The 15,763-nt window shown below is 40.1% G+C and overlaps 1 protein-coding gene across 1 annotated transcript in view; it reads right to left on the minus strand.

Moving 5' to 3' along the window:
• Positions 1–15,763, minus strand: part of antxr2a (ANTXR cell adhesion molecule 2a) — a 114,072-nt gene that overhangs the window by 53,509 nt on the left and 44,800 nt on the right. The window contains exons 11-14 of the mRNA XM_033972615.2: positions 15,129–15,207; positions 13,957–14,052; positions 5,585–5,635; positions 3,766–3,855 (exon numbers count right to left, since the gene is read on the minus strand). Of these exons, the coding sequence (XP_033828506.1) occupies positions 3,766–3,855; positions 5,585–5,635; positions 13,957–14,052; positions 15,129–15,207 (316 nt within the window). The remainder of the gene's footprint in view (positions 1–3,765; positions 3,856–5,584; positions 5,636–13,956; positions 14,053–15,128; positions 15,208–15,763) is intronic.

Below are 15,763 nucleotides of genomic sequence, written 5' to 3' on the forward strand. Positions count from 1 at the left end.
AAAAAATCTGGAAATCACATTGTATGATTTCTAAAATAATTTATTTGTATGTTACTGCTGCAAATAAGTATTTGAACACCTGTCTATCAGCTAGAATTCTGACCCTCAAAGACCTGTTAGTCCACCTTTAAAAAGTCCACCTCCACTCCATTTATTATCCTAATTTAGAAGCCCCTGTTTGAGGTTGTTAGCTGCATAAAGACACCTGTCCACCACATACAATCAGTAAGACTCCAACTACTAACATGGTCAAGACCAAAGAACTGGAAGAGACACAATTGTAGACCTCCACAAGGCTGGAAAGGACTACGGGGCAATTGCCGAGCAGCTTGGTGAAAAAGATCCACTGTTGGAGCAATTATTAGAAACTGGAAGAAGCTAAACATGACTGTCAATCTCCCTCGGACTGGGGCTCCATGTGAGATCTCACCTCGTGGGGTCTCAATGATCCTAAGAAAGGTGAGGAATCAACCCAGAACTACACGGGAGGAGCTGGTCAATGACCTGAAAAGAGCTGGGACCACCATTTCCAAGGTTACTGTTAGTAATACACTAAGACGCCATGGTTTAAAATCATGCATGGCACGGAAGCTTCCTCTGCTTAAACCTGCACATGTCCAGGCCTGTCTTAAGTTTGACACTGACCATTTGGATGATCCAGAGGAGACATGGGAGAAAGTCATGTGGTCAGATGAGACCAAAATAGAACTTTTTGATCTTAATTCCACTCCACTCCACTTCCATTCCACTGTTTGGAGGAAGAAGAATGATGAGTACCATCCAAAGAACACCATCCCTACTGTGAAGCATGAGGGTGGAAACATCATGCTTTGGGGGTGTTTTTCAGCGAATGGGACAGGACAACTGCACTGTATTAAGGACAGGATGACCGGGGCCAAGTATTGCAAGATTTTGGAGAACAACCTCCTTCCCTCAGTTAGAGCATTGAAAATGGGTCATGGCTGGGTCTTTCAACATGACAATGACCCGAAGCAAAGCCAAGGATAGGAGAACCAAGGAGAGGCTCCATAAGAAGCATATCAAGGTTCTGGAGTGGCCTCACCAGTCTCAAGACCTAAACCCTATAGAAAATCTTTGGAGGGAGCTCAAACTCCGTGTTTCTCAGTGACAGCCCATAAACCTGACTGATCTAGAGAAGATCTGTGTGGAGGAGTGGGCCAAAATCCCCCCTGCAGTGTGAGCAAACCTGGAGAAAAACTACAGGAAACATTTGAACTCTGTAATTGCAAACAAAGGTTACTGTACCAAATATTAACATTGATTTTCTCAGGTGTTCAAATACTTATTTGCAGCAGTAACATACAAATAAATTATTTAAAAAAATCATACAATGTGATTTCCAGATTTTTTTTAGATTATGTCTCTCACAGTGGACATGCACCTAAGATGAAAATTTCAGACCCCTCCATGATTTCTAAGTGGGAGAACTTACAAAATCACAGGGTGTTCAAATACTTATTTCCCTCACTGTAAATAATAAAGGCATTACTTTTAGGGTGTTTTTTTTATTATGTTTTTATGAAATGCATCTTAGGCAAAAAGTCTTCACTGTAAAACTGTAAAATTGTCTTTTGCTATCATACAAAATGTTACAAATTGGACTGTTATTAAATTATATATATGATGATGCGCTTTATCCATGTGTCATTGTGCCATGATGCACCTAAACACAAAAAGCATTATCAGACACACTTACTCAAACTCTACACGGGACGTAAAAACCCAGGTTAGTAACTGTAACTCTGGCTCTAGGAGTGTGCAGGCTTGGGTTCAAAACGTCACTATCCTATCTTCATAATGAATCGGCAATGTAAATGAAATGAAAGAACACATTACGTATTTTCTTGAACACGTTGGACAGCGTTGATTCCATTTTCTTTTCTTTTGCTTGTAGTTGATCAAGTGTGAGTGCGCCTTAGGTTAGTAAATGTGTGAAGTGATGTCAGTGGCCCCTCCCCCTTCTCCACCTGCTTCTTGTCTTGTCGGAAACTCTCTTTTAAAGATCACAACGTCCTTTAAAATATTCACACATTGGATACAGTTTGATCTGAACAGCCGCCCCGTTTGAAGTCTTTTAAACCTGGATACGAGTTCTGCCAACACCAATCAGCCCTTAGATGATGGACAAAGCTAGACCTCTCTTTACGAACACTCCGGGGACCGCGGTAGTAGAAGGAGCCTCCCGGAGGATTGTGGGATATCCCTGTAACTTCACAGCGGGGAGAGGACATGAAACAGAGTGTGCAGAGATAGAGAGAAGGTGGAGGTAGAGGAGGAGGAGGTGGGGATAGGTCAGAGGAGATGGAGTGATGAGAGGAAGAAGAGTGGACCTGGCAGGAGCTGTCATGTCCCACCCGTCACAGATAGGAGGCAGCGGCGCGCAACCCAATCAAAAGTTCAAATCAAACATCGGCCTCAGCACTTTTAACACCACGAGAATGTGAAGAATAGAAGTGAGTACAGAAGGAAGTGGGATAAGCGCAGTTATTTTTGTTTGTTTGACTAACTTTTGTATCTTTTTAATACTGTTGTCACAAACACGATTTCGATACCAAGGGAGAGGCTTGAAACTCCAATAAAATGATGACACCACAATGATAATAAAATATACACATGAAAAAAGAAGAAGCTGTACCCAGGCTAACACCAGAGAGAGCTACACATTTATCAAGCAAAAAGTTACAACATCGTGACGAATACTTCAAGCTGATTGGTTGAAGTGCGACAACAGGGGAACAAGCTGAAAAATCAAACTTTTGCAAAATCCATCGTCCACAAATGCACAAAGCTCCTGCATGATTCAGAGAGAGGCTGAAGCATGTCTGTGGCGACGTGTTTGTTTTGGTATGTTTCAGCGCTTTACCTTTGGATTCCACTCAAACCACAATACTGCGCAGGGATTGGTCACAAAATTGCAAGAATTCAACTTTCCTTAATGACTACTTTTAATGACTACCCTTTATCCTTGTTTCTGAAATGTTATCTTGAATTATTTTAATAGTATTTTGACATTCTTAGTGTTGCTATTGTGTATTATATAAAGAGGTATGGTTCATTCTTCATTCACTCCTAAAACTTTTGCATACAAGGCGTCCTTAACCTCCTGAGACCTGGTGTCCTCATCTGTGGACAACACATTTTGGGTTGTTTAGGCCACAGTGCAAATTTTTAGAAGAACAGCAACAAGAACATGTTCAATTTTGAATATTTCTAAGAGTTTAGAATATTTATTTATTTTTTTATTTTAATTTGTATTTATTTGTTTTATTTTTAATTAATTAATTGTATTTTATTTTTTAACTATTTATTCGTATTATTTTTTATTTTATTTTTTATTGTATTTAAATTAATTAATTTATATTTTTTTATTTTTTATCTATTTTTAGTATTTTTTTTATTTTTTGTATTTTAATTTATTTTTTCATTTTATTTATTTATTTATTTTTATTTAAAGGCATATGTCTTCCTGCACCTGTCAGCAGCACAAATGCGACACATTTTTCCTAGAGGCAAAATTGTTTCTCATTTTGTTTTGTTTTTTACACAAAATGCATGTGTTCAAGCTCTTAATAGTTTTTGCAAATAAAGTCCTGCAGGAGCTCGGGTCTCAGGAGGTTAACAGTTATAATTACCGTCACAAATGCACATCGGACATTGCATTGGAGCAGGTAAATATGCCACAGCTGATTTACAAAACAAAACTAAACTAAAAATAATAATAATAACTGTTAACTTGGGACTGACCTCCATACGTTTGATCCCTCCTGCTCCTCTCCCTCCGTAGTATGAGGCGTCCACTGTTGGCCATTTCTTTTTCGGTGACGGTTCAGGCTCCTAGGAAAAAATACACATATGACATTACACTGAGCCACCCAGTGAAAGAAACCGCCCTGTTCTTGACCAAAACACTTCACCCACATCGCCAACTCCTGTCACTAAAGAGACTGCTTATAAGGGAAAGGTCATCGGGTCCTCTGCTTTGACAGGGTGGAAAAGAAAGTCAGTAAATTAAACCTTTTTACCTTGCATTCATTCAAATACAGGTGTTTTAAATGCAAAAAATGCCTTGAAAAAAATGCCTGACCTGGAACGTGACCTGGTTGTGTCACCTGCTTGTCTCTATTCTAGATTCATACCAATAATGCTGTTCCTTATAAGTCCAGCCTCTTGTCGCCCCTCACTCCCCCCGTTGGTCATCAAAGTATCGGCCAGTTTAGCAGCTCTATTTGGAATATGGCTGTGGACGGAGTGTAGGTGTTTTTCGTCGTGCTTTAACAAAAAATGTAGTGAAAAACAATGAGTAATCTATTGAGGAGCGTCCTGCTTATGAAATATATTACATAATAACAACTTTGAAGACATGACTAAACAACTTAGTTCCTTTTATTTGCCTCTTGTTCACAAAATGGCCGCCCTGTCAGCAGTAGCAGCAGTAGCAGATTTGGACTAGCCAGCGGTTGTTCCCTGACAACAGTGACTGACACGAGACTGAGAAGCAGGTTGTCCAACATGTGAAGGAGCTCAAAGACAAGATGGCCCCGCGGAGTTTAACATGAGGCCAGCATACAGACAGACAGACAGACTGACAGGTAGAGAGAGAGACAGGAGTAGACACAGGCACTTGTCAGGGTTATAAGAAAAAGACAACACGCATTCATTTGTCAAGAGGAGACGGATCAGATGTGCGTCCCCAGTTGTCCTAAATGTGTCCTAGTTTAAAGTGGGACTAATCACCAAACTCCACAACCATATTTCAAATAGCGCTGGTAAACTGGGCGGAGCCGGACGACTAAAGATGAGAGTGAGGGGGGAGGAGGGGCAAAAATGGGCGGAGCCTGGGGGTATAAGGAATGTGATTGGTCTGAAAGATATTCACACTTTAACCTCCTGAGACCCGAGCTATTTGCAAAAACTGTTAAGTGCTTGAACATTTTGTGTAAAAAAACAAAATGAGAAACAATTGTGTGTAAAAAAAATATAATAAAAACAAATAAAAAATAAAATAAGTAAATAAAAAATAAATTAAAATATAATAAAAAAAATGAAATAAAAAATTATAAAAACAAATACAAATTAAAAAAAATAATTAAAATAAAAAATAATTAAAATAATGTTCTTCTAAAAATTTGCACTGTGGCCTAAACAACCCAAAATATGTTGTCCACAGATGAGGACACCAGGTCTCAGGAGGTTAAGCTCCGCCTCTGCAGTCAGGTGTAATGGTGATTGCAACTGGCTGTAATCAGGGCAGTCCTGTGTGATGTCACATAGCACACTCACCCAAAGCTGCAAACTGACCTTGTTCGCAGTAAAATAGGCAGTAGGTAATGTTTTTTTTCTGTAAAATCTTAAGTATCATGATAATTATTTAGTTGAATTACGTTTTCTAACCTGCCACATGCACTTTAAGGGTTTAGAGAGAAAAACAAGCAAACTCACACACAAAAGGCCCAAGCCATCTGAGAAGCAAACCCAGGAACTTCTTGGAGTCACAAAGGAGTCTTTTACACGATTGCATACACGTACGGATTCTGCAGGTACATACTGTCAGTGCGTTACTCACCGGTGGTGGAGGTCTGGACGGAGGAGGTGGAGGAGGAGGGTCCTTGATGACCTGGATAAAACAAAGTACATCAGCTGTCAGCAGCACATCACACAGGCCTGTTCAGTCACTGCTCTGTCACTGCTCACTCCTTTAGATGGGAGTGGACATGAGGTGATGGAGGAGAGGAGACAGACAGAACACTGAGGAGAGCAACTTTACACCACGTTAGCACCGCCACCATGGTTAGCTAAGTAAGACGTTATAACCATTTGTGCAACCTCTGCCATTTTGCTGTTTGTTGTCTTTGTGTGCATCTTTAAAGGAACACATATTATACAGTCTTGTGGCTTAAATTCTCTTTTCAACATGCTTTTTGTCTTCTTGGGATAAGTGTTTCACCTTTTCTCACTTAACATAATGAACAATGAGAAAGTAGATGAATGAAGTCCTTAAACGTTTTATCTACGATGTAACAAAACTGGCAAAACGTGAGGTTAAAACTTGATTAACCAGTCGGGGAATCATATTGTCTGTCTGTATCTTTTTTTTTTCAATCTGCAATGCAATCTTTATTCTACATTACAATTGTGTAAAATGTTTTGAAAGACACACTACACGGCGGCAGTAATTCTATTCTTGAATTTGACAGAGCTGTTATTTGCTGTGAGTCGTTTCCTTTCATTTCATTCAGCATATATGATGAGATTAAACATGCACTTTTCACTATCTGCTTATCTCCATGGATGTGTTATTTCTTTCCCAAAAAGTTTCCACATAGTATGGCATTAAACGTGTCCAATCAAATCATGCAATTTGTCCAAAAAGCATAATGGGGGATCATTTTCTTCACCATCAAATATGAGCACGAAACTGTGTCTGGTGCACGCGACCTGTCAGCAGATCAGCTTCGACTAAGAGGCGCCTGCTACATGGCGTCGGATCATTTCAACGTTTGCATCTCTACATTTGTGTGTGTGTGTGTGATGCCCCAGCTCCAAGCGGCACAAACGCAGGTGAAGAACGCGCAAAAATGTTCCAGCACACGGCGCCCCGGATGATCGAAGCAGCGCTGACGATGACAATAACTCTACACTGCCAGCCAGAACTGTTCAATTTGGGACACAGTCTGTACCTGGCCCAAGAATAAAGCAAAGGGAGGGATGTGAGAAACAGAAGTAGACAGAGGGACGGACAAACCAGAGGAGGGGTTTGACTGTTTAAAAAAAACAAAAAAAAATTAAATATACATATTCCCACTTCTCTTTACCTAATATATTTTAAGTTATATTTTTTTCTTAATATTTTTGCGGTAATACTTTTCCATTTCCCGTCGTATAATGCACTTTGCCTGACGAAATGAGAAATCCCACTATTCATAACATCATAGTCTAGCCACGTCCAGCTAGCGTTTACTCCTGACAGGTAGCTAGAGACATCTCCTCTGCTCCTCTGATCACCGCTGCTCCGAGTTAAGCCAACAACCCTGGGCCCCTAGCGCTGGAAAGAGACAGGCGAGAAGGCGGGCGGGTGGGGGAGGCAGCGAGGGAGGAAAGGGGGGGATGGAGGGTACACTGGCGGTTGCTCCGGTCTTAATTAATTGGATAGAGCCCGGCGCTTCCAAGCAAATCCCCCCAATCATAAAGTCCTAAGGAGTCAATTAGCCGCGATGAGATACGGCGGAACGGATATCGGGCAGCGGGCCAAAAAAACGAGGAAAAACAACTTCGTTTGGTGGCAGGCAGAAGGGGCGAAGGGGGCGGAGGGATGGGGCAGGTTGTGACCGGACTGCGGGCGATCTCCGTGACAACGCTGACAACCGCCGGAGCAGGTTGTCCACGACGCGACGCAGCTCGAAGGCAAGATGGCCTCCGAAGAGCGTCCCCAGATGTCGACGGGATTGGTAAAACAAATAGACAAACTGGCGAAAGGTCCGGCAGTGTGCGGAGTTTTTGAAGTACTTATGGGCTCGTGTGCATTGGGATGTATCGTTCAGATGAGGCAGTTTTAAGAGTTTCAAAGTTGAGGCGCATCTTAGTGAAGGCTGCTTGAACGCTAAAACCATCAGAATGAGTCTAGGAATCAAATCAAAGAATCAATACCCAGATAATAATAGACTAAAATTACAATTAGTATTAAAAAGGAGAGAAAAACACACAATAGGACAAAAACTAGACATTCCTGAATAGTCTAATAATCGTCTTGATCTATTATGGTCACATAGTTTGATAATAATGACTAAAATTGCCTTTGATTAACATTGTGGCAAAATTGGTATCAAGTATTAAGTCTTTTCCTTAGTTTAATTATGAATATGAAAAGAATGAAATGAATATATATTATTTACAAATATATAAATTTACAAATTAAGCACTGACGCTATTCCTACTACTACATATTTAAAAGGTACTATTGCTATCTGCAGTTTCGTCCTGATTTAGTCCTGGTTTAGACCTGGATTAGAATTGGTTCAGTCCTGGTTTAGTTCTGGTATAGACCTGGTTTTCTCCTGGTTTAGAAGTATTTTAGTCCTGGTTTAGCCTCGGTTTAGACCCAGTTAAACATCCCATTAGCAAACAGAGCACAAAGTCCCTTCCCCTGTTTGTTCCTCCTTTCCCCGCTGACCACGCCTACTTTGGGGTCACCATGACGATATCCCAGACCACCTTTTAGCGAAAATGATGACACAATCTTAGTTATTAGAGCGATTAAAAGTCATGTTGGACAGTTCCATGCTTATTTCGGTACGGGCTGTGTCACTATTTAAAATGTTTTATCGACCAAAACCTCAGCCTAAGCAGAAACCGATAATGTAATGTCCTTTTTCTTCACTGTCTGCTCCTTGTCCCCTCTCTGCCCCATCAAACTCCCAAACTACTGCTATAAATACTTCTAATTGGAGTAGGAGCGTATCTCAACTTAAGGCTGCCCCCAGACCGCAGTCCCATTCGTCACCGTGGTTACCGTGTCGGCTTTCGTGCATTTGCTAAATTGGTTTTGGTGGGAAAACGTAATGTGATTATGGCCTATCATAGATCCTAGCAGCTGTTTGCTTCGGCGGAGTCCCTCGCACATACTGTTGTCATTAAAATAATGAAAAATCGTCAATTAGGCTGAATTCATAATCTCTCAGTGACATATGACTGTGGAGGCTGGCTGTGGAGGTCACTAGAGTTTTTCAAATGTTACGAGCTAATTATGGTTTCTACTAGAGATGCATCGATTCAGGTCATGATATTGACAAATACTTGTGCCGATACCAATTGCCAACCAATACTAGGGAACTGGTTTTAACTGCTAACACATAAGATATTTAGATCACCATTTAGATACCGAGGAAAACAACGTATTAACATGTTTACTAAGTTTCAGCTAGCCTCCAGAGCGCTAATGAAACTACTGCACATCGCGTCAGGTTTGTGAAATTGTAGTGTATTGTTTTGTTTTGTATCCTATTTTTGCCGTGCAGGAGCGTGGGTGACATAGGTTTGTGGGCTGAGAGAGATCGCTCGGTTACGTACGCATCGATGACAGGCATGTTTTTGATGAGAGAATGTTATAACACGATAGAAAGCTCCATTATGTCTTTAAAGCAAAGCACAGATATCAAATAGTAGTTCTGTTTTGTTTTTTTTTTTACATTTTTAAGGTGCGGTGCTTCCTATATTAAACGGACACAAATAGGCAGTCACATTTATTTTGTTATGGAAGCATGACGGAGGAGAAACGGCGCATTAATATGAATATCTCGAGAGGTGATTGGTTGAGAGTCAAAGGTAAGAAGGCTGTGATTGGCCGACAGTGACGGGAAGCAGAGGAAGTACAAAACAGTCTTCCTGTTTGTGTTCACGCTCCAGGTTCGTCCCATTCACATCGGTCGGATTAGCTCTTTTATTAAGCAATTACGGAGCAGATTTTGCCGACATATTGTGGATAAATAGGGGATTATGTGCTACCTGATGGGCAGATGTGCGCGACTGTAATTAAAATCTCAACCATCTGACGCCACGAGAATACAACCGGTCAGAAATATAATCTGGTAATGTCCAAAGCCCGGCCCAAACCATGTGGACTCAAGCTGTTTTTCATCAAGCCTAATACACTGGACCTGTGCCAGCTCTTCAATATGGAATATGATGGGCAGGTTGTGGGTTAGACTCCGAATCTCTCTGAGTGGAGTGTGTCTCCAGTGTGGTTATACTGTCTCCAACTCTCAGTAAGGAGGTTGTGGGTTAAACTCCTGATTGACATATGATTTTAGTTACACTACTACGCGTGGGTTTCAACTTATTTTTAAATTGTTAATTGCTTTGGCAACAGTCCTAATTTTTCATCATTTGAATTTTCGGAAAAGGCTATGAGAAAAATAAACGCTAAATTTATTTCAGAACCAGAGCAGGGGGTCACTATTGAGCTCCAAAAGGCCACATGGTAACATAAAAGAAAGTAGTATCAAAATGAAATGCAAAATGTTGATAATACGACTGTAAATTCTTGAGGACGTTCTCCCATTCAAGGTATAATATTTTGCTTTAAATTGTTAATCGATACAGAAACAATCACATCATTCTGGAACCCATGGATACATCTGCTCGTTCAACTCTCAATTTTGCATAAAGCCATCACGCCGTGCTATAATATCCTTCAAAATGTCTGCCTTATGCGCACCAGAACTAAACCCAATTTGCAACTTTGTTTTAACTAAACTCCACCACCTTTTGTTTTCAAACCGGCCTCATTTCATTTCCATTCGCCGCATTCCCTGAACCGTAATCGCAGCTCAAAAACAAAGAGCTCCACAGCTTGTCTGACCCCGGTGCTGGCTCCGTTCCATGTTTGAGTAGAGAGTGAGGGATTGTGGGAGAAAAAGAAAAAAAACAAAAAGAGAGAAAGAGAGGGATGGTTTTGGCAGACTGCGGGTTTAAATATTAACATCCCCACACATGGCTCGGTTTCGGATCGGAGTCCCTGGGTGCGGCGGCTAAAACCCCCCGCGCCCGGCCAGACATGCTGCGGGCGGATTACCCACTAACGCCTGTGTTGGTTTTCCAAAATATGCTCCGGAGCCAGGTGATGGGAGCGATGGAGAGATTTGAATAAAACGAGAGAGGAGGAGAGGGGCAAAAGAGGGGAGCGCCATCTGTACGCCGCCCTGGATAGAGGAGTGTGTGTGTGTGTGTGTGTGGGGCGGAGAGGGGAGGTACGCGGGAAAGGGCCTGGAGGTGGAGGTTTGAGTGTGTGTTTGAATACGCAAAACAGTTGGTGGTTCCATTCCAGCTCTGACACGTGCGTACTGTCAAAGTGTCGTTGGGCAAGACACTTTTACTACCGTGCCTGTGTGTGACGGTGGGTGGAGGGGAGAGCTGTAAGGGAAAGGACGGGAGGTGGTGGTTAGGGTGTTTAAATATGCAAAAGGTTGGTGGTGCTATACCAACTCTGACAAGTGCTGTTGTGTTATTGGGCAAGACACTTCACTGACCAGCTTGTATGAATGTGTAATGGTATTAAGGATAGTTTGGGGAAATTGGTAAATACATGGCAAGAAACCGAGCTTTTTAACCTCCTGAGACCCGAGCTTTAATCAAATAAAATAATAAAAAAATAAGTAAGTATAAAATTTAAAAAATAAAAATACAATAAAAATAAAAACAAATAAAAATAAAATAATTAAATAAAAAATAAAATAAAAATAAACAAAAAAAATAATATTCTAAACTCTTAGAAATATTCAAAATTGAACATGTTCTTGTTGCTGTTCTTCTAAAAATTTGCACTGTGGCCTAAACAATCCAAAATGTGTTGTCCACAGATGAGGACACCAGGTCTCAGGAGGTTAACATGTTTTTGGATTAAAACAAAAAGCTTTTATGTAAGATTTAGCTTTTAAATTCTATATACATGACTTAAACTTGTTGAAATCAAATATAGATTGTACCACTAAGAAAAAGTTGTGTTATAAATTTGTTTTGGCTCTCAAGATGATCAGAAAGCATCATTTGGGTTGCAAGCTTCAAAGTTGAAATCCAAAGCGACTCCCTCTGGTCTAAAATTGTCATCGTCTATTGCAACTGTAACTGCAACTTTATTTGTAACGCACTTTAAAAAAAACACAGGTTGAGCAAAGTGCTACAAAAACAATAAGAACGACATATGTAAAAAAAAAAAAAAAAAAAAAAAATCTGGTAAAAGGTCAACATCTCAAAGTGTGTCAAAGGCCAAAGTGAACAAGTGTGTTTTAAGAAGAGATTTAAAAACAGAGGGATATCTAGCAAAGGCCCGGTCCCGTCTGAGCGTCTGGTTGAACTTTGGCACACTCTGGAGAAGATGAGACCAAGAAGACCCAAGAGACCGTGCAGGAGTGTAAGGATGAAGATCAGAGAGATGCAATGGGACAGCACCAACACTTACAAATGAATAAAAATAGTTTGAAATGGATCCTAAAGTGCAATGGAGGACGTGGAGTTAGCGTTACAGTAATCCAGCTGAGTGGTGACAAAGGTAACGAAGTGCTGTTGTACCAAACGGGGCTTAACTTTTATCAGTTGCCTAAGGTGGAAAAAGCCGCTCCTTAAAACACAACTTGGCTGTCAGGTTTAAATTGTGAGTCCATTTTAAAACAATCTCAGGTTTAGAAAAATGACTGAGGTTTCCCAAATCAACAGAGGCGACTTGCAACCAGGTCCAAATACCAGGACCTCTGTTTTAGAGTCATTAAAGTGGAGAAAATGTTTCATAAATGTTTAAAATAATGCCGTCAAGGACATTATCCTTTCTGATAATCCACTGGACCCATAACATATCACTGCAATCCCGTTTTGAGCGCTAGGCAACTTCAGCTGTGCCTTTGCTTTAGCGTTAGGATTAACCAAGCCCTTTCACTGTCAGGATGAATAGCCCTGTCATGTATCTACTCCATTCCCAGAGCAGATGAGTTGTAATCCTCAGAGTAAACAGTGTTTGATCAGTCTCCCTCTGCCGTCTCCAGGTACAGTGCACACAAGTCTCGCTTTAACCCGGATTTACAAACTTCACACCAGAAAGTCACTCCTCTTTGTGTCCTCAAGTCTAAGTCTTTATCGTTTGAGTAAAGTCATTGAGTAAAAACATTACTACAGATTTTGAAATAATGATGTATGGACCATAGACTGTATATATAAATGGATATAGCTAGCCCACGAGCTCCAAATAGGAAGTGAACATGGGTGAAATTCGGCCCCTCTCTCTGTAACTGCTGCTGTTAGGCTCATGATTCTGGCCTTAAAATATTTGCATTAACCCGCTCTACATAGTCCTGGATAGTCGAGGATATGAACATTAGGTGGCACTCTAGCTAGCGTAGGCAACAGATTTGAGAACCTCGTTGTTAAGCTTCTACCTCCTGTTAAACTAGTTGTGCATTTCCTTCCACACCTACCCCCTGGACTGGCTTCATTTGGCTGAAACTCAACGCTATGGGTGACATCTCAGTCCACTTCTTCATGGGGTTGTTCTAATACCGATACTAGAGAATACTCCAACCCAATTACTGATCTAATACCACTGTGTTTTTTCCAGAATGTGGGCACAGCAGCTATTGGTGTCTGTGGCTAATGCTACCGCTAAAGCCCAGAGCAGGTTGAATGCAGACTGTGGAGGCTCTCGTACACTTAAAACATGCGGATAATGACAGAAGGAGACATTTGCATTCCATTCCTTTATTTAGCCTTTGGTGTGGAAGTAGAAAACCGCTTAAATCAGCACATCTCATCAAGACCATTACACATTTGACTCTAACACTTTACTTCTCAAAATCTTCAGAGATAGCCTTTTAGTAGATTTATTTTCGCTCTCTTGTACATTACCAAATTGATTAACCTTAGTCTACTTCTTCTCGCTATGCGGTATCGGACAGGTATCGGCGTGTACACTAAGGTCAAGTATCGGAATTGGATCTGGAAAAAAAGGTATCGGATCAACACGACTTCTTTATACAGTCTATGGTTTGGATTTACAACTGGATTTACAAATACATTTTTGAAAGAGTTTAACAGCAAGTGGAGCCTAATTGTGCCTGTTATGTCCATCTATATATACAGTCTATGGTCATTACCTGAAAAAATGTTATGTAAAATGAACAGATTATATTTTACAGTCTACATTTTTTATTATTTAGCTGCTGATACCACATGATGCATGACGTAAAAGAACATTTATGTCGACAAGAATGAATTAAAATCAGGTACAGTCCCTTAAATAGGTTTTATTTGCTAATGGACTTATTCATACTGGCAAGAATAACGAAGACTTCAATTCAAGCAGTTGTTACTTCTTTTGGTACATTATTTAAGCACCAAACTTAACTATACTACCCACATTGATGAAAATGAGAGGCACAGTGTTTTGTATGTACTTACCACAGTGCAGCAGAGGGGCCAGAACCACCACATCAAGATCAGGGCTAAAAGAAGCAATAGAACCAGGAACACTATCCACACTACCAGGCCATCAGACTGCAACAGAACAGGGGACACGAGGACGTCAACGGCATGAACTCAAAACAGAAACACTCAATACAACTCAATCAATGCAAGAAAAGGAGACACAAACTACAAACAAACATATAAGCATAATAAAAGTAGGATGTAAAAACGATTTTGGAGTGTAAAGCCTTAGAATCTTCTTCTTCTTCTGATATATTTAGGCTTAAGGTTCTGACCAAAACAAAAGAAGTAAATATAAAATAAAAAGAAATAAATATACACTTACTGAATACATGGGAAAGAAGGAAAGAAGGCCACCCTCAAGGGAGTGTAAATTGAAAAAAAAAAAAATGTTGTTTTTTTGTGTGTTGTTGTTGTTGTTGTTTTTTGCAAATAGAACGTTCTAATTCTGAAAAAGCACAATTTGTTTGGAATTATAAGGTTCTATCTACAATTCAGTTCAGTTTGATTTATAGAGCACATTTCAAATCTACTTCAAATGCTTCACATAAAAAGTCAAAGTCAAAGTTATTAATGTTTTTTTTGCACACTGTCCCTTCAAATAAACTAATAAAAAAAACAAAAAACAAAAACAGGCCAAAACCAGAAGTCATGTTCCAGTGGTCAACTTAGATTAATCAAATAACTGTTTTAGACAATGCATATACTCTAAATATTTAACGATATTTAACTCGCCAGTTTTAAATGATGAAGCATTAACCTGCACACTAGGCTGTATGATATGAAAAATAGGTTAACAAATAGCCAGATTTACTCCCCGTGGAGAGAAGCAGAAGTGAAGAAAGTTTGACGAAGCGTTTGATCAGGAAATCATCAGAACATTCATGTATTTAAAATAATCACATCCGGGTACATACGGTTTATGGCTGTGATCCGACGCAGAAAGGATGATGCAACAATGAGAGAAAACTGTTCCCTCAGACGTTTAATGAAGCACTGAGACTAAACGCAGCTTCAACATGTTATATTTGTCACCGGAGTATGCACATGACACATATCCTACTGCCTGAACCCAAAATATATCCTGCGTTTTTGTGTAACAGGGACCGTGTGTTGTCTTGTGCAGAGGAGCGCGGGTCACTCACACAGGAGGTGGCGGTGATGGTGTAGGCGCTGGAGATGAACGACTTCCCGTTGTTCAGGCTGATCAGAACATCCATGGTCCTGAGAGAAGAAAACACATCAGAAACAGAGCCAAAATATGTTAAAATAGTGTTGTTTTGTAGAAGTAATTCAACTAATATATATTTTTTACAGTACAAAAATACACATTAGTTGAATTACTTGAACTACTTGACACTTCAGGTATATTATATAAAACACAGACTAAAACATGTGAGGAAATGACAGTGTTTTCTATTCATTTCCGGAAGCTAGTCCTAAACATAACCATACTACTCACTTAATTATAAGCGTAACCTGAATGAACCAATATCTTATCTTTAAATCATTTTGGTCTCAATGATAATTTCAATCCCCACAATGAATACACACACACACACACACACACACTTCAATGGCGGTGATTTTAGATGAAAAAAAAAAGACATCATCCCCAAATAATGTATTAAGGAAGGGAAGGAACCCATTGTCGGTCCAGGGAACTGTATTTAGCCTGCACCTTTTGGTTTAGGATTGGTAACCTAAAGTGTGAGACTCATTCTGGTTTCTGTTTATACATTTGAAATGCGCTACTTAAAAAAAAAAAAAAAAAAATTTA

This window comes from Periophthalmus magnuspinnatus, chromosome 9 (assembly GCF_009829125.3).
Source record: "Periophthalmus magnuspinnatus isolate fPerMag1 chromosome 9, fPerMag1.2.pri, whole genome shotgun sequence".
NCBI lineage: Eukaryota > Metazoa > Chordata > Actinopteri > Gobiiformes > Gobiidae > Periophthalmus > Periophthalmus magnuspinnatus.